The sequence below is a fragment of the Zootoca vivipara genome, chromosome 10, assembly GCF_963506605.1.
Source record: "Zootoca vivipara chromosome 10, rZooViv1.1, whole genome shotgun sequence".
Classification (NCBI taxonomy): domain Eukaryota; kingdom Metazoa; phylum Chordata; class Lepidosauria; order Squamata; family Lacertidae; genus Zootoca; species Zootoca vivipara.
Window position 1 is genome coordinate 16017521 of NC_083285.1, and position 22600 is coordinate 16040120.

At 40.4% G+C, this 22600-nt stretch overlaps 1 protein-coding gene across 2 annotated transcripts in view; it reads left to right on the plus strand.

The window, feature by feature from the left end:
- WASL (WASP like actin nucleation promoting factor) overlaps nt 1-20136 on the plus strand; it is a 32696-nt gene extending 12560 nt beyond the window's left edge. The window contains exons 2-12 of one of the 2 annotated variants that reach the window (XM_035126740.2): nt 760-894; nt 1536-1622; nt 2090-2186; nt 6817-6840; nt 9288-9456; nt 12218-12260; nt 12579-12732; nt 13416-13433; nt 14970-15493; nt 15976-16084; nt 17209-20136. In XM_035126740.2, coding sequence (XP_034982631.2) covers nt 760-894; nt 1536-1622; nt 2090-2186; nt 6817-6840; nt 9288-9456; nt 12218-12260; nt 12579-12732; nt 13416-13433; nt 14970-15493; nt 15976-16084; nt 17209-17270 — 1422 coding nt within the window. In that variant the 3' untranslated portion in view covers nt 17271-20136. The remainder of the gene's footprint in view (nt 1-759; nt 895-1535; nt 1623-2089; nt 2187-6816; nt 6841-9287; nt 9457-12217; nt 12261-12578; nt 12733-13415; nt 13434-14969; nt 15494-15975; nt 16085-17208) is intronic. The other variant, XM_035126741.2, reaches the window with a different exon arrangement.
- The last annotated feature ends 2464 nt before the right edge of the window (nt 20137-22600 follow it).

The window sequence follows — 22600 nt, forward strand, 5'->3', positions numbered from 1 at the left end:
TATTTTCAGTAGTTCCCTGGTACCTTGCACAGTGTACAAATAAAAGTAGTTCAACATGCAATTGGTCGATACTGTATAAGAAAAAGTTGAGGGAAAATGGGTTCTAGAAGCTCATAAGAAAAGTAACTTCTGTACTGTATTATCTAACTTACATCCCTCTATCCAGCAAATGAGAAGCTAGATGTTATCACATTTGCTATTTTTCACCTCCTTTGAGCCTGTGATGATTATAAAACTAATGCAGCTGCCAGTTTTAAATGCATTACTGAATAATGGAGTCTGACCCATCGTTCCCAAGTTCCTTTTCACTCTTCCACAAAATGCTTGGTTCACCATCCTAAGGACTATGGAGGAACTTGATAACTTGCTGTCCAAACAAGAATTTCTTTTGTTGAATATTCTTGTTCAGTGTTGGACTATTCATCGTTGAATGAATTAAATCCTGTGTGTGCTAAGTTTCTGTGAAACCTTGCTACCCAGTAGTAGCAATCCAAGTGGGATTTTATAGTGCCTTTGAACAATGTGCCTGCCTATTGACAGGACTGTATCTGTTTAAAATATCACTCAGGCAAAAGCAGCATCCTTATTGTATTTTTTATAGGTGATGTTTGATTAGATTTCCAGCAGTGCTAATCAGAACAAGGACCATTTTTATGAAGCTCTACACAGCTTCATAAACAGTTACATGTTTGTACATATTAAGGTTGCATGATTATTATGATGAGCTCTTAAGTCTTAACAAAAGTTTTCTTTTTTTAGACAATGTCTTCTGCAATTGTTCAGATTTATGCAGCAGATCGCAATGCTATGTGGTCGAAGAAGTGCTGCGGCGTAGCTTGCCTTGTAAAAGACAATCCACAAAGGTCTTATTTTATCAGAATATATGATATTAAGGTGAGATTCTCCTCCTTTTGCCATCTCTAAGATATGCTTGTGCTTGTCTTAATTTGTCAAAATGTGTTGAATAGCATGCCTCTGATTTATTTATTAACGAATTGTTAAACTGTAGAAATAGAAATGAATGTGTGATATGTTTCAGCTTTGTGGTGCATGTTGGTCACACTTAAAAAGTAGGAACACATGGGTCTAAAGAAATAAATGTACATGGGAGGAGAACCATGTGGAAAGCCAGAGATTTGCTTCCTGATCTTGTTGCAGAAGTTCTCGTAGCTCCATTAGCAAGCTGTTGAGTTGTAGCCTGACAGTTTGGCAACAAGAACTGCTGAATAAAAGGTCAATCTGAAAATTAATATTTTAATGTCTAGAACAACCTAAGCATATATCTAAAGCCATGATATATAAGTGATGGTAAAGTGCAGGTTGCCAAGAAGCAATGCAACTTAATGGCTTTGTCATCAACATAGAGTTGGGACTCTGCTTTTCAAGAAGATGGCATGGAGTCCTCTCCTAAGAATATATTGGATGTAGTCAACTGAGAGGAAGCAGAAAGTTTGTCAGCATGCAGAAGTCATAAGTATGTGTCTGCGGTCACTTTTCTCACAGTGTCCTTTTCCCCCCCTTCCACTTTTTTTTAGGATGGAAAACAGTTGTGGGAACAAGAATTGTATAATAATTTTGTATATAATAGTCCTAGACCATATTTTCATACCTTTGCTGGAGACGTAAGTATTTTGCATAGTTATCTCTATAACGAGATTAAAAGGAATAAAATAGTCCTTTCAGTTTGTGCTGCCAGGTATATTTACACGTTGCACAGTCTCTCTTTTATTCTCTAAATCAAGTAATATAAGAACTGTGCAGCTTTCCTGATAATTTGTATTAACAAGTTAATGTCAAATAAATTCATTATTTTTACGGATTTGTTTTCCTTCATCTTATAACCATATGAGTAAAATTCAGGGGAAGAGATAGGCACACCTTATACATATTAAAGTCAGTAGCAATTGTCAGCGACAAACTGAAATCCCCTTGGTAGATCTAGTTTATTATTGTTTATTACATTTGTTAGTTGCTCAGTACCTAATTTCTCAAAGCAATCGAAAAACTAATTTAAGATTGCAAAAAACCTACATGTCTTAATACAGTTTCTTAGAAAAGTTATGTTCATAAGAAAATAATTGTTTTTCAGGCATGTCAGGTGGGTCTTAATTTTGCTAATGAAGAAGAAGCAAAAAAATTCCAGAAGACAGTGACGGACTTAATTGGACGACGGCAACGAAAATCTGGTAGATCTATAGTTTTTCAACACATTTTTGCTTTGTGTAGAACTTAGAAGAAAACATTCTTAAGGCAGAAGCTGGCCTTCTTAGTTTATAGCTTCTCTGGATTCAAGAAATAGGTTAGAGATTGAAGGGGGGGGGCATGCACACATAGTTGTTACCAATAAATATGTACAAACTGAACCTTTGTACAGTCTACAGCTAATGTTAGCAGGACTTCATAAAATAGAATTTGGGAACCTGTGGTTGTTGGTTTCCAGCTCCCATCAGTCCCACCCAACGTAGTCAGTGGTCAGAGTTGTAGACCATTAACTGGAGAATCACAGGTTCCTGTTACACAATAAGATTCAGCAGTGCCTAGTCTTTTACAATACAGCAGTGCTTTTCAAATTTGGTTCCCTAGCTGTTGTTTGGACTTCAACTCCCATCATCCTTGGCCACTGGTCTTGCTAGCTAGGGATAATGGGAGTTGTAGGCCATCCACACCAATTTGAGAAACAGTATTGAAATCCCCAATACTATTTCTTCTGATAGTGAACTTGAGTGGTGAGTGCCAATGGAAATGGAGCCAAAACAGGGCAGCTGAGAAACAAGAGGGGGAGTATCACCATGCTTGGGGGAATCCCAAGGATTGCTGAATTGCAAATATTCTAAGGGAGAGGACAACTTGGGGGGAAATCCCCCCTTTTTTTAAACAACAACAACAGCCCAATGCTCAGCAGCTGCACAATGTTAAGTGTTAGTTATGAAAGAAAACAGGAGTTGCGAGGGAATGTCAAATGACCGGTCATAAAATCCTGAGCCGCAGAAGCATTCCTATTAAAGGTGAGAACACACTGCAGCACTTCATTGTAAGTCCCAGTTGTATTGTTAATTCAATGAAGTGCCTATTGCTGTTCACTGAATAAAACAGTATCTCAGTGACATTTTGCACATTATATATTTAGAAATGCAGGCAACCTTCCCACAGTGTATCCAATGGGCAGATACATAGCTGCCAAGTTATCCCTTTTTTAAAGGGATTTTCCCTTATGCTGAATAGGCTTCCTCACGAGAAAAGGGAAAACTTGGCAGCTATGGGCAGATAGGCAGGGTCGCAGATATGGTCTGCAGCGATTTTTGTGATGTTGGCAGGTGGTTAAAATTGCCACTCAACAGCTGGAATCCCTGCTGGCTCTCTGAGCTTCCAGTTTGCATGTAATTTTTATCTCTGTTATAGTCAAGATATTGCTGGAGCTTGTAATTACCTGAATTTGTCCAGTTCATAATATTGGGCTGCATTATTAAGTGCCATTTCCCACCAGATTTTGCTCCCTGGCTTAGAATGTAAAGCAGGGTTCTGCACATGCATGGAGAGTGCTCAGCAGACCAGGTAGTCAAAGCAAACTGCTTTGGTGCATGTGCAGAATCTTTCCATGTTAATCCTTTCCTGCTTAAACTTGGTTCATAGAATAAGAAATATACAGTATATATAAAACCAGGCCATTTGACTTAGCGGCCTTTTGTTTGGTGAATACTGATGCAGGGAGCTCTTCACTTCTTATTCTGTGTCTCAGATATATGAATCAAATCTTTCTTTTAAATCAGTGCACTGGTTCATAATCAGATTTTGTGTGTCTGGAGTTAGACTTCCCTTTGATTTCAGGGTTTCCCCCCCTGGGTCAGAAATGGTTTCTCTGTTAAGCCACCAGATGGAGTCCTAAGACTATCCTATACCACTGGATGTAATTTTTGTTCTATAATAAATTGAGGAGTCACAACGACAATCTCACAAGGCAGACAAGAATGTATCATTTTCTTTGCAGTGGAATGTACAATGTAGCTGGTTCTATAACCCTGAAAGTTTGTTGACAGGCAGACATTCTGGGAGCCTTGCTTGGAGTTAAATCTGAGAAATAGGACACTGCATCCTGTGTCTTTTCCAAGCTGCTCTATTGCACTACAGCAGGCATCCCCAAACTGCGGCCCTCCAGATGTTTTGGCCTACAACTCCCATGATCCCTAGCTAACAGGACCAGTGGTTGGGGAAGATGGGAATTGTAGTCCAAAACATCTGGAGGGCTGAAGTTTGGGGATGCCTGCACTACAGCTTACGTCTCACAGAAAGCAGATACGGAGGTAATGCCTGCATCTGGGCTGTAACTACTTCAGATTGCAGGTGGGGCCTGCCATGTTGGATGCTTCTCTGTGCAAAAAACACTCCAGGCTCCCTAATGCAGGCATGTCCAAAGTCTGTTTCGGGGGCCTAATCTGACCAGGTGGCCGGTTTAATCCTGGGGTAAAATCCTAAAAAAAGCCTCAACAACTTCAATCCTAAAAAAACAACTTTGGTCGGCCCCCACAGCCCTTCACTTTATCAAATCTGGCCCTCTTTGAAAAAAGTTTGGACACCAGTGCTCTAATGGCTCTAGAACATGGGTAGGCAAACTAAGGCTCAGGGAGCAGATCCGGCCCAAACGCCTTATAAATCCGGCCCACAGACGGTCTGGGAATCAGCGTGTTTTTACACGAGTAGAACGTGTGCTTTTATTTAAAATGCATCTCTGGGTTATTTGTGGGGCATAGGAATTCATTCATTTTTATTATTTTTTTCAAAATAAAGTCCAGCCCCCCACAAGGTCTGAGGGACAGTGGACCGGCCCCCTGCTGAAAAGGTTTGCTGACCCCTGTCTAGACCAACCTTCTAAATATGCTGGTGGTTTTTTTTTAAGTGCCAGAAGGTTTTTTGTGTGGGAAGAGTATTCCATCATGTGAGGTGGTTATAGCCCAGAAATAGCCTCGTAGCCTGTTCTTCAGTAACTAGGTCCAAAAATAGCTCCTTCTTCTCTGCTTGCTTACTTCCCTCTATGATGTAAACGTATAGGACCTGTATACAACTTTTCACTTTAATTGGGCCCAGTAGATTTTCGAGCGAAAGGGTTCTGAAACAAGAATAAAACAAACTGGCATGGATATTTCTCCCCTTCCACATTGCTGTTGTGCTTGGGGGATTTAAGGAGCTTTTGTACAGAGTTGTAAATAGCACAAACCTTTACCTCCAGAATACCTTATTAAATGTAAATGAGGAAGGACAGCCTTTCATCTGTCTTAATTAAGTACTATACCCCAGCTTTAAGCATGAAAACTATTGAGGCAGCAAGAAATAAAAACAAGACAATAACAGTATGAATAAATGCATCAACTTTAAAAGCACACACAAACAGATTTACAATTTGGGTTTGTAGATTGGTTGGAAATAACTGAACAAGGGACGTAAATGTTTCAAGACATATAAAACAATGTTAGGACATCCTCTTCTGAAAGTGAGGGATTCGAACTTAAGGCTGGAATGCATAGTTGCCAAACTGAAATGAAAACCAAACGGTTGTGAGCCACTACTTCTAGTTTGATGCACTACTGATGCTTCTCTTTTCTATAGTTAAAAATTTGTGGAAGGATTGCTATGCTTGCAGTGCTCAATTTAAACGAGCTTTTTTATTTTTAAATGAAACCTCTTTCTTAAAATTTAGTTTATTCAAATTAGGTTTTCAGGTTTAATGCCTTTAAAAAAAAAACAACAACACATGCTTATCTTACCATTTTTGTTAGAGGAAAACAGATTGCGGTGGGTTGTATCCAGCAATTTTCAGCTATCCCACCCCTCAAAAAAGTAATCTGCTCTGGAGGATCCTCCCACCCTCTGGATCTAATGTTGGGGGGCAGAAATCAATGATCCCCATATTTCAGTTATGGAGGTATTTTTAACAGCTGAGAAGCTACCAGTTACTACTTGTACGTATTTGCTACACATTCAATATATGCATTTCTGTACTGTAATGATACCAGTCTTAAATTTAAATGCAACAACACATGTGTTACTATGTTAGTATCACTGCTTTTGGGTCAGCTTGCTTTTTTCAAAATCTCAGCTTGCTTTTTTTAATGCATCAATTGTATTTTAAAACACTTTTCTATTAATCACAGAACCTCACAGATTTTACTCTTGCCTCCTTTAACACAGAGATGTGTAAGCTTCAGTAGGTCTAAAAATGCTGAGATGTTAAGTTAGATGATTAGGTAATTGTAGGTATACTTTTCAGGTATAATTTTTTTGCCAGTGCCAGTTCAGTGACATTTTATATACTTGGTCATAATTATGTAAGATCAGGTTTTATTTTTGTCCACTTGAAATACTGAGAGAGCATATCTAAGATCAGACAGGATGGTATTGGAGGATAAGCAATCTGTCTTAGATCACTGAGATTTTGAAAAAAGATTGAAGACTTGACATGTCTATGAAATGGCACTTTTAATTGTGATTTAAATAGAGAACTGGACTTTCTAAGCCTCTTTTCAAGCTGGAGCAATGGCAGCCCTGCTGAGAGAGTATTTGAAAGATTTGAAGTCATCCCCAGGCCATTTGAGGGAAATGTGAACCGTTTATTAAAATGAATGGAAGTTTATTTAGCTTTTTTTTTCTGACCATGTACCTTCTAAAATAGAGTTTGAAATAATAATAGGCAAACAATTCACAGATAATAAGTCTCAGGAGGGTAAGAAAAATGTTCTAATATTCTATTTTGTAAGGTAAGAAAAATGTTCTAATATTCTATTTTGTACATAAATAGTATAAAGTGTTTTTTCCCCTTTTTAACAGAGAAAAGGAGAGATCTACCAAATGGTAAGTGGTGGTTTGTTTGTTTGTTTTTGCTTTCAGTAACCATGAAATTGTTTGATTGTTTCAACGTCTGCTCACTTACTCCTTGCTTATCACTCATGAATGTAATTGCCTATCTGAACATCAGTGCATCTTTTAAAATTGTAAGTGGACAGTTATGCTTTGATTAGCTGTAGGATTGCTTAGTGGTACTTTAACATTGTAATGCAAACAGTACAGTAGAAGGCGAAATCAGGAATGGAACAAAGGCTTGAGAATAAAGACCAGTGACAAATGTTGATGTCGTAGTGACAAACTCCTCTTCTTAGCAAATGCTGATTATGTGGGAATGACTTAGGAAGTCAGCTTTAAACCATTTGACATACTGACATTAGCTTTTCATCTGCAGAATTCACTCAGATGTTTCAGCTGCTAAGTCATGAGCCAGAATCGGTTTTTTTAGGGAGGGGGGATTAGAAATAGTGTTCTTCCTTTATTGGTACAAACCTCAACAGTTGAATAATATTTGCACAAAGGTGCAATATTTGATTTGTTTTAAAGTAGCTAAAAACCACACTATTGTTGAAGGGCTTGGTTAACATCGCAGAATAAAAATTGTAGGATTAAACAAATTGGCATTGCTGGTTATGTAAAATGCATTAGCCTGTAATTTCCTGGGATTTATGTTTTTATTCATGTTGGTAATGGAAAAGTCTATTCAATGTTAAGGCAGTGAGCTGTAGATTTACTGACCTTCCATCATAATGGTTAGGATGAAAATGGGGATTTATCAGAATTAGTTTTAAAAAGGCTTGCCAGGAATCATGTGGCCCACTTTCATTTTAGCACATGAGCTGGAATCTGATTTAGTCTGCAAGAAGCTGCCCTCCAGCAGGCAGCAATTGAGGAATATAAAGGATTTTCACAAAACATTGCAATGTTTTGTACCACGTTTTCGGAAAACCCTTCTGAGGATGTGAAAGATATCAACATTAGTGGATGCTTAAGACCACTATATTGTCAAGTTCTTCCAAATGACGAACTTTATAAGCCGCTTTCGTCTTCACTGATCGAGCTCTCGACAGCTGATGGGGAAGGTGCTTGTGTTATGATGGGGAAAATTTTGTTGGATATAAATATGGCAGTGTTAGAAGAAAATGGAAGCCCCTTAGAGTCATGTGTTCCTCGTGGACAACCAAAGCCTAATGAGATTGGTAAGCATGCTTTTCATTGGCTGGTGGTACTTATTTCTGAGCAAACATGCTTTTGATGGCACGGCTAAAGGGGGAAAAACAGCATTAAAAATATATGTACAAACTGAGTGATTTTTATGCAACATGGAAAAAGATTATTTCTTCTGCAAATCAAACTAGTAGGCATTATCCTCCATCTATAGCATTGAAAATATGGACCTCATAATGAATATTTTATAACAATGGCTTTTGTTTTTATTTCTGTTTAATTTTCCTTGTGGAAACCATCAGTTTTTAGCTGTCTTGATATGATACCAAAAAATCAAAACCTAATTTTTGCACATAGCAAAATTATTAGACTCTTATTTTATTGTGACATTTCCAAGAATTAGAGTTTGATTTTTTTACACACACACACACACACACACACACACACACACACCTATATGCAAGTATAGTTGCTACTAGAAATAGGCAAACATCAGGTGTGCACGACAGGTACACATGGATTTACTACCGACATGTATTCTTGTAGCAACTTTGTGTAATACAGTTAAGACAGCAGCTTTCTTTCTTAGCAACACTCTAGAAAAGCATAACCCAATTCTCACCTCTATTACAGTTTCTTTAAAATATGTGGTCTCCTAAGACCTTCTGTTACACAGATCTGCCTCACCATGGAAGATAACTTATGTACATTATTCAACTTGCACCATGAATTTTATAAATATTTCTTGCACATAAGCAGTAATTATACTGTTAGGCTCACATATTTAGAAGAGTAGAAATATTGAGTAAGAAATTACTCAATTTCTCCAGAAATTATAAGAGTAAGAAATTCTTACTCTTACATCTTGACACTTACATCTTACATCTTGACACTTAAAAGGTAGCCACTTATTTATGTTGTAAAATGGTATACTGTAGAAATGTTTGTCTTAATATTTTAGAGCTAGAGCTATCACTGTTAGAAATCTGTTAAACAGCAGTTTTTGAAATGAGATTGGGGGGTGGGAATATTGGATTGAGATGGCAGGGGGAGTACTATTGGGTTAAAAAGAATCTAGTGGGAAAATGTATTTACTTTTTCTACGCTTAAATGATCCATTTTGAGATGAAATCTTCTGGCCCTCTGTATTGTGTGAAAAAACAACAAAGGTTTTCCTAAGTATCATTTTGCTTTTAAAACATTAATCTCTCCTTACTCTGTAATACTTGGAGTCCAGGAAACATAAGATAGCAGACCAAATTAATTTGAATCTATTTGCACTTCTACAGGTCCAAGTCTACCAATGGCAACTGTTGACATCAAAAATCCAGAAATCACCACTAACAGATTTTATGGCTCACAAGTCAACAACATTACATATACCAAAGAGAAGAAAAAAGCAAAAGCAAAAAAGAAGAGGTTAACAAAGGCAGATATTGGAACTCCAAGTAACTTCCAGTAAGAGTGCCTTTTCTTTTTTATAATTTTCTACAGATAGGCACAAAAATTCAATTAACTACATTTGGGAAGAAAATCAGTTTGTGAGTAATACTAAATAGGTGCCCTTTTAAAGGTTTTCTCCATGGTAATTTGCCATTTTGGAAATGACGGTATTCAGTTAAGTTAGTTTAAGATAGACCACCATGTGTGTGTGTGTTTGTGTGTGTGTGTTTTTTTAAAGGCCCGGGGTGGCTTACACAATAGAACAATAAAGTAAAACTCAAGTATGAAAATCCTCCAAAAGCAGAAGCAAAGTAGGATGATGAAATCCAGCAGAGCCAACAAAGCTATCAATTAAAATTGGCAGCTGTGGCATGCTGGAAAGTGTGAGCAAGCATGTCTTAGTCTGATACTGTAACGTCACCTAGCAAGCCTTATCTAGGGAAGGAGATCCATAAATCTCCCAAAGGGCAGGAGTACTCTTGAGGATGGCTTCTGAGCGTAATTGGGCACTCGTGGTAGAAGGTGTGGTCCTTGGGATACATGGTCCCTAACCATTTAGGGCACTCTGAATTGGTCCCCACAATGAAGCAACAGCCCAGTGTAGTTGCACAAACACCATGGTGTTCCCTCTAAGTAACCTAGCTATGTTTTCTGCTAACTAAGTGGCCTTTCTGAAAAGTATTGGCCTGCGTGCAGGAATCTGATCTGGACATTTGGTTGTTTAAAGCGTTTTTTCTCTGATGAAAAGAGTTTGCTGAGTGACTTCCAAAGAAGAATTGCAAGACAGTCCCTTCCCTCAGCCATACAGCCCTCAGCCAACTTACGGGTTGGGAGAGAGAAGGGAAAAGACACGCTTTGGCACTAGTTCTTAGAGGTGTATTTGGTTAGCTCCCAACAATCAAAGCATCTTCTCTGAAGTGGATGGTGGTTGACTTTACAGGGTGGGTCCTCTGCCTTCTCAAGCCTATCAAAAATCTGCCAATATGTCATTGGTCCCTCTATGGTAAGGATTAGCAAACACAGATAATTGTTGCCATCGAGGGTAAGATCCAGGTATTTTTAAGCACTGGAAAATTAGAGGCACCAGGGCTTTTTTTCAGATGGATCTTGTCAGAACTCAGTTCCAGCACCTCTCAGGTGGGTGCCATTGCCATTCTAAGAGAGGTGTTCATAGTGAGTTTCAGCACAACACCGAGTGTTATTTAGTGCAATTGATAGATACTGGATCAATTTGTATTTGTGTGTGTTGGTGTTTCAATGTTTCGATGCTGTATCTATGTATATATTGTAAATTGTATAATGTTTTCTTCCCGGTGGTTAATATGATTGTGATGGTTGAAACAGCAATAAACAAACAAGTGCCAGATCATGTTTCATTGTACATGGAGAACTTTAGATGTCCCAATACAATACATACGGGTTAGGTTAAAGACCATAACCAATCAAATACTAATAACAGAAGCAACTTTCGTCATGTATTCCATCATGTATGCATGGGATCTTAGCTTTTGTTGTTGCATGCAAGCAAACTTTTTATATTGAGTAATTAAGAATGAAAGTTTCCGCTGAGATCCTTTATTTAGATACCTCTGTGGGCAGACTTCCATGGCAATCAGCTTTTCTGTCACTATTAAGCTTACCCTGCAGTTACACAGGGCTGCACTGGGCACGTTCTTGATTTTCATGAGAGGACACTGAATTCCTACTGGTGTCGCGAGTGTGCATCTAGAACGTACCTCAGTCCGTTTTCACCATGCAGGGCAGTCACGAAAAAATGCTGAATATTCCTTGGCATACACTTTGGTGTAGAAGGTGAGGCACCTTTCCATGTACAAAGTTTGAAGCCCACTGTTATATTGCCACTGAAGGATGACTGGCATCCATGATTTCCAACAGTGCTGTACTACTGAATGGTAAAGGTAAATTTTAAATGGCATGCAGGTGGCGCCGTGGTCTAAACCACTGAGTCTCTTGGGCTTGCCGATCGGAAGGTCGGCGGTTCGAAAGCCTGCAATGGAGTGAGCTCCCATTGGCGCTGTCCCAGCTCCTGCCAACCTAGCAGTTTGAAAGCGTGCCAGTGAAAGTAGATAAATAGGTACCACTGCGGCGGGAAGGTAAACTACGTTTCCGTGCGCTCTGGTTTCCGTCACGGTGTTCCGTTGCGCCAGAAGCGGTTTAGTCATGCTGGCCACATGACCCGGAAAGCTGTCCGACAAACGCCGCCTCCCTCGGCCTGAAAGCGAGATGAGCACCACAACCCCATAGTCGCCTTTGACTGGGTTTAACCATCCAGGAGCCCTTTACCTTTTATCTTTTACTACTGAATATGAATACAAAATAACACAGTAGTGAAACTTGTACCTGGCAAATGCAATTTAATGAACATCTGGCTCCTTATTTAATAAAAGCTGTCTCCATTATTATCTTAACTACTGAAAATGAAAAATGGATTTAATCAGTATAGTATGGCCATTTTTAAGGCTTCAGGGACTCTGTTTTTGAAATGTGTTAAAACTCTCTTAGTTGAGATTGATACTGTTTAAAATTAAAATGCTATCAGTAGATCTCTTGGCACTGGCTATATCAGAGAGTATGTGTAGAATCTGTGGAATCATTTAGGCACAGAATGCAGCTCTTTCTCATCCGAACCATTTTCCATTTGTATCAGTTGATCAATTCTAATGCAGTAGTTTATCACCGTGAAGATTACATATTGCAGTATGTAATACTCCTTACACAGTATATTCTAATTTTGAGTTTTGGTTTTTCCCTCTAGGCACATTGGACATGTTGGCTGGGACCCGAACACAGGTTTTGATGTAAGCAAGAATGAGTGTGGTTAACTTTTCCAAAACTCCGAGCGTTCTACAGTCATTCTGTATTTATGTGAAACAAAAATTGAAAGGAGGGCAATCATAATTCGCCCTTTTTTTGTCATGAAGGTTTTTAAATTTGCCATGCAAGCCAATTTAACTAAGAATGCTTTGAGCTTCATGCCTGAAAACAGAAATCTTCCCAGAAACTATGCTACATCATTGCCACAAAGCCCAAGGTTTTCCTTGGAGAAACTTTTCTAATAAAAGGATCTGTGTTTGCTGAACAAAAGTAGCTTCTAATGGCTCTAATGTTTCCATTAGGTTAACAATTTGGATCCAGAGCTGAAAAACCTGTTTGACATGTGTGGAATTTCAGAGGCTCAGCTGAAAGACAAAGAAACATCCAAGGTTATATATGATTTTATTGAAAAAACAGGAGGTGTGGAAGCTGTTAAAAACGAATTGCGTAGACAAGGTGAGTCCTCGTGCCATCCACTCGTGCTTTGCAGTGCCTACAGAAATGCAGGGTTTGAGCCACACTTCATTGTAGCTCCAGGTTCTACCTTCTGCACTCTTCCTGAGGCCTGAGAGAATGGGCTGAGGAAAGGGGATCAACTAAACTCTCTTCTCCCTGCTGCTCCAATCGGTGGGAGCATCCCCTGAGCAGAACTCAGGATACTCCCGCAGGTGGGACCACGGTATGAATCCAACCCATTACATTGAGTGAGAAGTGCTTCTCCAGATTTTTAAATAGATTTATATTTGCACGTTTTGTTAAATACACTTAATTTGAAATGGAATACACCTCACTTCGCTTTGACAATATCTCCATGACTGACACCATCCTAGATCTAAGCCAAAATATTTAAAAATTGATTCCCCAGCAGGGGTGTCCCAGGAGTGCATTACTCTGTAGAAATTGACTTGGGGGAGGGGTGTTTGCAAGTAGCTGCAATGCCAGCTACTGTCACGATTCAATACTTACATGGTACCACCCATTGACTACATAGCTGGTTGTGCTTCTGTAGCATAATTATTATGGCGTAGACGTGGACAGCAGAGGCCAGAGATTGACAATTTAATGGAAGTGGATTAAAGAAAGTAAATGAGACTAGGATGCTTCAGAGAAAGTTAATATGTGTTACATTTATGATCTAGGTCCACCACTCTGGAGTGGTATGTATTAATTCTAATCTTCAGAGTTCTTTGCATTGCAGTGGTGTGTGATACGCAATACCTACCCATTTGGGTTAAAAAAAAATACCAGATTTAGGAATTGATACATCAATACATAATTTGCAACCATTTTAAATAGATAGTTAAAAGTTGTGGGTTTTTTCCCTTTGGATAGTACTGGTAAACAGTGTCCTGCAATTAATTTTTGTTAAAGTCGCTAACCTGCTGCCCTACCATATAATATGCCTTATAAAATATATATCCTCGTTTGAAGTGTGTGTGTGTGTGTGCGTGTGCTTTAAGATCTTAATTTAGCGATTTTGAACAAAGGGCTTCCTTGTTCTAATAGCAAGAGTACTTACAAGTGGTTTTCTTCATCATGGCTAAATAGAACACATTTTACCAATTACTAGCTCTTAATCGAGTTTTGGGAATGAACTGCTCCGGACTTGCTCTGAACACAGAGGTGTTTGACCACTGGTAGGGACTGTGTATGGAGAAAGATTTGAGTCTTAAAGTGTGATCCTGTGCAAGTCTGTGCTCAGAAGTAAGCTCAGTTGAGTTCTGTGAGATGAATAGGTATGAGACTGCAGCCACAATCTTGTGAAGCGCATTGAGGCCATTCACTAGCAAGATGGCTTCTCTGAAGGTGACTGCAAGTAGCAGGAAATAATATTAGATCTTAATAATATTAGGATAATATTGGGTAACACAGCCAATTAGAGCGATAGCTTTGCATGAGGCGGAAAATTTCCAAATTTCACTGATTCTAAAACACAAAGTATTTACCTTTACTATGGAGAGAGTTGGTTCCTTTTGGAAATGCTTTGCTGCTGTGGTAAGATTATCCTCCTAAAGGCTGTGAGTATAAAACTTCAATATCATGAAAGCCATGCAGATAGACCATCACTTGTAAATATTGGCATTGACCTATATAGACATTTGAGAACATGCATTCTTCCCCCCACCCAACTTTTTCCCTTTTGCTTGGTGTGCAAAGAGTGGTTTGTTGCAGTTGTGATGCTAGCTGGGTGAGCGACCAGATATAAAATGGTAGTACAGTGGTACCTCGGTTTTCAAACATAATCTGTTCTGGAAGACTGTTTCTGTTCTGAGTTCCAAAACGTTTGAGAACCAAAAACTCAATATGGAAAACTCAATACACAAAACTCTATGGAATCCACATGGCATGTTCAGCATCTGAGATGTGTTAAAAAACCGAAGCATTTACAGGTTTACAGCGTTTGAAAATTGAAATGTTCATCAACAGAGACGTTCGAAAACCGAGGTACCATTGTACTGTCACTGCAGAAATATAGCATTGTGAACTGCCCTTTATTGATGGATCTGCATGTCCTGAACTTATCACATCTGTGATGGAAGACAGACTACAAACTGAGTGAGGTTCCTCAGGGAAAAGGCAAGGGAACTGAGCTCTTCTGTAAATCAAAGTGGTCTTTTTGATGCAGCTGTTGGTCAGTGGGAAAAGCTGTCCCTCTGTAAGTGACTAAGCACTTGTTTGTTTTTTGTTCTCAGCTCCTCCACCACCTCCACCATCCAGGGGCGGCCCTCCCCCTCCTCCTCCTCCCCCACCGCCACATAGCTCGGGGCCACCTCCCCCTCCTATTAGGGGAAGGGGAGCTCCTCCGCCACCTCCTTCAAGAGCTCCGACCGCAGCGCCTCCCCCTCCGCCTCCTTCCAGACCTGGTGGTGCAGTGCCGCCCCCGCCCCCCAACAGGATGTATCCTCCTCCTCCTCCAGTTCATTCTTCCTCTGCCCCCTCGGGCCCACCTCCGCCACCTCCACCACCTTCGGGTGGTTCTTGTGTGCCTCCTCCACCTCCCCCACCCCCTCCCCCTCCTGGTCCTCCTCCACCGCCCGGGGTCCCAGTAGAGGTTGACCATCAGCTTCCAGTTCCTGCAGGAAATAAAGCAGCTCTCTTAGATCAAATCAGAGAAGGGGCCCAATTGAAAAAAGTCGAACAAAGCAGTCGTCCAGTTTCCAGCTCGGGAAGAGATGCGCTACTTGATCAGATACGGCAGGGTATACAGCTGAAGTCTGTGAGTAAAACTGGTATTTTTGTTCTTTAGTTCTGGTTACTAGCAAAATTTTGTGTAGTGTGTATCATAGAATCGTGTTGGAAGGGACCCCAAGAATCATTCTGTCCAATTCAGGAATCTCAGCTAAAGCAACCATGGCAGATGGCCATCCAACCTCTGCTTAAACACCTCCAAAGAAGGAGAGTCCACAACCTCTGTAATATAGTAATATATGTTTGTCACAAGAATTTTATTAACTGTATTTTCTGTGTCAAATGTGAATTCCTAAAAATGCCCTTGATTTTAAACCTTTGGCACTTTCTTCCACCTAAGTAGTCTTTTGGTGATCGAGTAAAAGTACGAAGCATAGAATAATCAGTCTATCCTTGTTTTTGTTTACTTGAAGTTATGCTCTAGCCATTGGCTTCTCAGAAATTGAGTGCTGAATGTTCTAAGTTCTATGTACACTTCTACATTTCTGTATTCAATTACCTCCATCCCAGGTATCTGATGGACAAGAGAGTGCACCGCCTACGCCTGCTCCCACCTCGGGTATTGTGGGAGCACTAATGGAAGTTATGCAGAAAAGGAGCAAAGCCATTCATTCTTCAGGTAGGGCATTAAATCAGACTTGGTACAGCCACCTGCAGTTTGTTTCTTTGAATTAATACCCAAATTTATAACAAAGCAACAGGAGCTCATCTCATTGCGCAGATTTGAACCACCTACCTTCCGACTGGCAAACCCAAGAGGCTCAGTGGTTTAGACCACAGTGACGCATGCTTCTGCCAGCCTAGCAATTTGAAAGCAAGTAGATAAATAGGTACCGCTGTGGCAGGAAGGTAAACAACGTTTTTGTGCACTCTGGCACCCGTCATGGTCCTCCGTGTGACAGTAGCGGTTTAATCCTGCTGGCCACATGACCAAGAAAGCTGTCTCTGGACAAACGCCAGCTCCCTTGGCCTGAAAGCAAGATAAGTGCCACAACCCCATAGTCGCCTTTGATTGGACTTAACTGTCCAGGGGTCCTTTACCTTTTCATTTTACCTTACATTTATAACATGGATTATAACATCTATTCTATCTGCTAATATAATAATATATTAACAGAAAGGGTTATAGGCTTATCAGCAGTGAAGTTTTAAGAAAAACCTGTATTGAAAAATAGCCTTGTAGCAACCATAAAAATTATATTAATCAACAGTTTACTAATTTATACAATTCTAGAACTGCTTGTCACAATCCACACAATGGATGTAATTTATGGAAGCTTGATGCTATTTCTATAAGCATCCCTTATTTTAAAAAAGAATAGCTTATTTGCTTATTCTCCTGAACCAGATAGATTGCTTATTTATTTGGAAGAAGTATATGGATAATAGTAGGAATATTACAAATATTTTGAAGCTGTCACTTAGGTGTTAATGCTGTGCCACCATCACAGCAGCTGTTACTACAAAAAGCATGGGGTAGGCATAAATAATATACACTCTACTCCAAAGGCAAGTAATATACAATCACTATGTGACTTAGGACCTGGGTACTTAAATAGTTACAATTTTTCACATACATGCCCAGGCATATTATTATTACTGTTATTGTTATTATTTCTTACTGTGCAAATGCCATTCAATACCAACTAAATGGGGGTTGGGGGTTGGGGCGGAAATGTCAACACTAGCTTTTGCTGAATGTTTAGTTCTTGCAAAAATAACCTACTTTTTTCTTATCATTAGATGAAGATGAGGATGAAGAAGATGAAGAAGATTTCGAGGATGATGATGAATGGGATGACTGATCAGTATATTATATATCATATATATTTTTAAGGTGAAATACTAAACTACTTTCTGTCTATGGATTCTGTAAAATTATCATGTAAATGTTCTACCAATTTGCTGTATATTTTTGTTGCCTTTTGCTTTTTTATTAATCTGTGCAATACCTCATTTAATCTGTAAAGGTTTGTCATAATCCTATACAAAGTTACTCCCGAAATTAATGTGTACAAGTTTACACCAGGTTGCTCAGTGTACATGTGAACACTTTCCATTCCATCAATAAGGGAGTTTTAATGTAATATGCGAGATTGACAAACACACCTTAAATGTATTTAGTTATAATGCAAGAAGGAAAACACTATTTTCATACCCTACTTTTTCTGTATCTAAATTTTCTTATTAAAACCTAGTATAGCACTACATTCTTTAAGCAATGCAGCTCCTAGTTTTAGCCCCTTCATCTTAGAAACTCTGCCACGTGGGTGAGGCTGATAAAACAGTGAACCGTTGCAGTTCATACCGCTGCGATTAAATTTAGCATTTAAGCTGACATAAAACAATCATAAAATATTATTAATAATAAAGCAGTTGTGAAAATTTCCCCTGATTCTGGAGCACTGTGTTTCCTGCTATCAGGCAGCGTTGACACATTGAATGCTCAATTTAGGAACATCCCAGTTGGTTTCAGAGTGTGACATCTCTGATGTAAGCAACCTCTGATTTTTACCAGCTACCTTTCACAATGAAGAGGAGTCTACATTTATGGCAACTGCTGCGGGCGTTTATTTATTTTTATATGCTGTTTTTTACTGAAGGGCTGTGGTTCTAAAGTTTGCTCTGAATAATAGTGGATTTAAATTTTAAAATGTGTAGGGCATGAGAATATAATAAATGAATTTAGGTGGTGTCACTCTGCAGTCTTTATGGATTACGGTATAAACCCAAAACAATTTAGGCACCAGATCTGTGATCTAGAAATTGAAAGCATTTATACAGGGGTGGATGGGTGGATGGGTGGATGGGTGCCTTAAATATATACTTCTCCTGACTGTGACGGGCTTTCCTAAAGCGATGGGGAAAGTTTCTGGGGGAGAGAAGGGATATGAGCACGAATTCTTCACTGATGTTTCCTTTCAACTTCCTTTGGTTGGATAAGCTGAGACTGGGTGGGCTCTATGCCTGTCAACCTATTAATGTTCAGAGATCCACTCCTCGCATGCGCCCCTACGTGTTTATTTAAGCATAATGGGTCAATGTTGCCCTGTTTCCTTTGGACACTAAATCTCCAGGTAGAGCTCATTGAACTGCTTGCTTTTTGGGAGGGTCTCACTACTGCAAAGTTGGTGTAAACCACTGCTTTTTATACGCACTGAACTTGAACTTGCATATTGCAGTTTGATTTGCCTCCCGCTTAGAAATGATGCCAAGGGATGTGACGCTAAAAGAGGTACGGCTCCATGCTTGGAAATCGCGTTCCGACCTATGACGGGGAAAGTTGAGTTCTCATCTTAATTTTCGTATTTACTAATGGAGTTAACGTTTGGAGTATCTCCCTATTTTATAAGCAGGGTGCTGCATTTAAGATAGGCATTGGCAGTGCTAACCCCATACTTGCAGCAAGGAAACATTGAAGTAGAAAACACTAGGAATAATCAACTTGCCTCGCTGATGCACAGTGTTTCAAGGGAGGAATATCTGGCGTACAATTAACACATGCTTCTTTCCCCTCTCCCCATCTTCTCTATTCATGGTATACTGGATGAAATTTGTATTTGCTGAAACCCCGTGTTGGCTTGATCTTGGCAGGCTGGACCTGCAATATGACTTGGCTTGGATATCTTAGTGCAGTTATAATGTATGTCTAGCATCCGGATTTTTAATACTCGAGGAAAACAGGATTTTAAAGGTTATGTTGATGAAAAGGAGGTGTTGGAAGCAAAGCTAAGTTATTCTGATGAGGGTAACTTTTGTTTTAAGCACACGGCTTGGGAAAGGAGAATTTTAAAGGTCTCCTCCTCTCCCTGCGGTTGTACCCACAGCACTGCCTGCTGCTGGAAAGACTTTCAGCCACTGTTGCTGCTAGTATGGCTTGAGGACTGTGGGCAGGTTGGCTGAAGCCTGATTGAAAGCTCTGAAGTAGGATTAAGAATGTGCACATGAGAGGGAGTCTTAATGGCCTTCGGGACAGTGTTTAGTGCTGTCTCTCCAGCTCTGGTATCATAAAGGGCATTTTTTCAAATAGATCTTGCTCAGGTGGCCTCCAAAGATGTTACTTATTAGCATGAATAAAGCACATGCTTCTAGAGTCGAGAGAACTTGGAAAGATTTAATATTATATGGCTGAGATATTTGTGTAATCCATTAATCACTTGCCCCACAGGCTTTCGTTTTGTTTCGTTTTCCTATAAAGTGTATCCACGTTATTGCACAAAAGTTCAGATGTTTTGCTTTCAATAGCATATTGTACGGTCTTAATTTAAGGCATGACTGCAGTTACAGTTAGGCTACAAAGTCACAGCTGCATGTTTCTGCATTTTCCTGTTTCCCGTGTGGGCTGGAGGCGGCGTTTCATGTCATTGAATCACTACTGCTAACCGTTGTAACAAGGCAGCTTCATGCACCAGTTAAATTGACTGTCCAGGTAGCCTTGGCAATTAGCAAATGAGCCTGAGGCCTATATCTCAGCACTACGCATAGACAATATCAACTAGCCGCTTGTACTCTGAAAGCATCTCAGTCGTTCAGTTTTCCGTTTCATCAAACTGAAATTCTTGGTATGTGAATTTTCTTTCTCTTTTGCTTTTTTTTTAATGTACAGTGAATAGGATGTTGCACTGGTGGCAATTCATCATGGAGCATAATAAAATTAATTTGACTCAAAAACATGGTGTGGTGTCGCTTTTATTTTTCTTGTGTGCTAACACATGCGCAAGTTATGCTTCAGCCAGGACAGCAAAATCCAACACTACCATAACTACAGTAGCTCAAATTGGAAAGTGGATTGTGTTCTTAAATAAGTTTCAAGGAGGGAATCTAATGCCCTGGCCCATAAGTCAAATATGACAGCTAGCCTGCTGCTCCCATGGGAACAATGGCTGTTGTAAACCAACAGATTGCATAATGCATTAATATTGCAAGGTCAGGCAATGTTGGAAGGGGTCTGTGCATTATTAGTCTTGTTGTCTTTGCAGTTGCTGTGTGTATTGCCTGCTCTCTTCTGCATCAAACTTAAACGTATTTTTGGTGACCAAATTGCAGAGAATTTCACAAAGGAGACCTTATATCCACAAGCATCAAGTATTTTTAGTAGATCTCTTGGCTCTTTTGTTCTCAGTCTACAGTGGTGTCTATGACAGCACCTTCACAACAAAGGTCAAGGACCCCTGAATGACTATGGGGTTGTGGCGGTCATCTCGCTTTCAGGCCGAGGGAGCCGCCCTTTGCCCACAGACAGCTTTCCAGGTCATGTGGCCAGCATGACTAAACCGCTTCTGGCGCAATGAAACACTGTGACGGAATCCAGAGTGCATGGAAACACCATTTACCTTCCCACCACACTGGTACCTATTTATCTACTTGCGCTGGCATGCTTTCGAACTGCAAAAACATCAAGATTACAATATTTTTGTATACCGGACGCGTAAGTAGGCTGCACTTTTTAAAAATGTGAGTGTCTTAACTTGCTGCTGACACACTGCTTGCAAATAGCTTCTGCAGTTTCCTGACAGTGCAAGCCATGTGAGATATAGCCTGTTCATCCCAAATTTGAATAAATTGAGTTAAAACAAAGTTTGAACAAACTGTTTTAAAACAAAACCCACGATGACTTTAAAATAATTTGGGAGAACAGAGGTGTATGTGAAAAATGCTTCCTGGGTGACAGATGTTCTAGCTTCCCAAATGCCTGATTTCTTTGCAGAGTGTCGATTTCTTTCCCCCAACTTCTATTGAAGCACACTGCCTACTCAATTTTCCTGTTAGTTTTCCTGGAAATTGCCATTATCAAGTTTCTGTTGCAGATCCTAAAAGCCCATGTGCTTTAGCAACTTGTGTCAGTAGTTGAGATTCAAGCTTGTCAGGGACATGATGTTCCTGACCAGCCTGGGCTCTCCTAGTTCCACTTCTGTCACTCTAATGTGCATTCTCTTCCCTTATCACATACCCCAATAAGCTCCGTGTACTTAATGTCTTCGCTGCAAGCCTGAGTGATGTTGCTCTGCCTGTTGATGGCTCTTCGCTGCCAAAAGATCAGCATAAAGTCTCACAGTTCTCTGTTTCTGTGGAGCCGGTTCAAAGCTTTTGACACTCCTGGACTTCTGCAAGGCCAAAAATAACACTTTGTTGTGGTCTCCCTATAGTTAGCCTTGGGGCTTTTGAGGTTTGCAAAGGCAGGGAGCACGTTGTTTATGGGGTGGGTTTAGCGCAGCAGCGTGTCAGCTGAGTCCTGCTGCTTTCTCTTTATCAGTTACACATTTATCTCTTATTTGAAAGAGAGGACCTGTTTTGTGCGTCGATGCTGTGCACTGTTCTGGAGTTAAGTAAGCAAACTGCAACGCCCCTCATTCCTGGGACCAGAACTACACAGATCTGCACAGAACCATTTTCAGTGCATGAAAGTCCCATCTAGTTCGGGGACCTCCAGCTAGAGGGCCCTTTTATCTATTCTCTCTTTTTCTTTCGGTAGTTGTTATTATTATTCTCTCATTGTATTTGGGTAAGAATTGCAAGCAGATGAAGGTGAAGGATCAGTTGAAGGACCCTGTGTGAGAGGTGGGGAAGGGGAAAGAAACCTCACAGGATGAGAGGCTGTGAGAAGAGAGGAATGACGCCACGTGAGAGCTGGGAGGGCTCCCCTCTTTCTGTATGGCAGAGGTTTTCAACTTTTTTGAGTCCATGACTCCTTTGACCAACTGCATTCTTTCTGCGGCACCCCTGTGGGGCTCAGGAGCCCAGTTATGTCACCCCTTGCCTGCAGAGCTGGCAGTCACTCACCCTTTTTGAACACCCTCCCTTGTGGAGTGTTCCCTCAGCCTCCTCTCCCCTCTCTTTGGGGGGGCCTCTGGGCAGCTGCTGCTGCTGCTGCTGCTGCCCCTGGTCTCTGAGCTGCCCCCTCTGCCCCAAAGAGAGGTGCCTCCTCACACTGACCCACAGGGACCTGGGACTTGTCTGTCCATTCCCAACAGGCGGATTGGCTGGCTGGGCTCCCTTGCCTGCTCCCTTGCTTACTTCAAGGCTGCCTCAGCTCCTGGCACCCAGCACCCCCTGGCCAGCCCCAGAGGCACCATTCGCCTGGGAGCTTGTAGCCAGGGCTGCTGCAACAAACAGCTATCAAGTCTTTGGGAAGCAG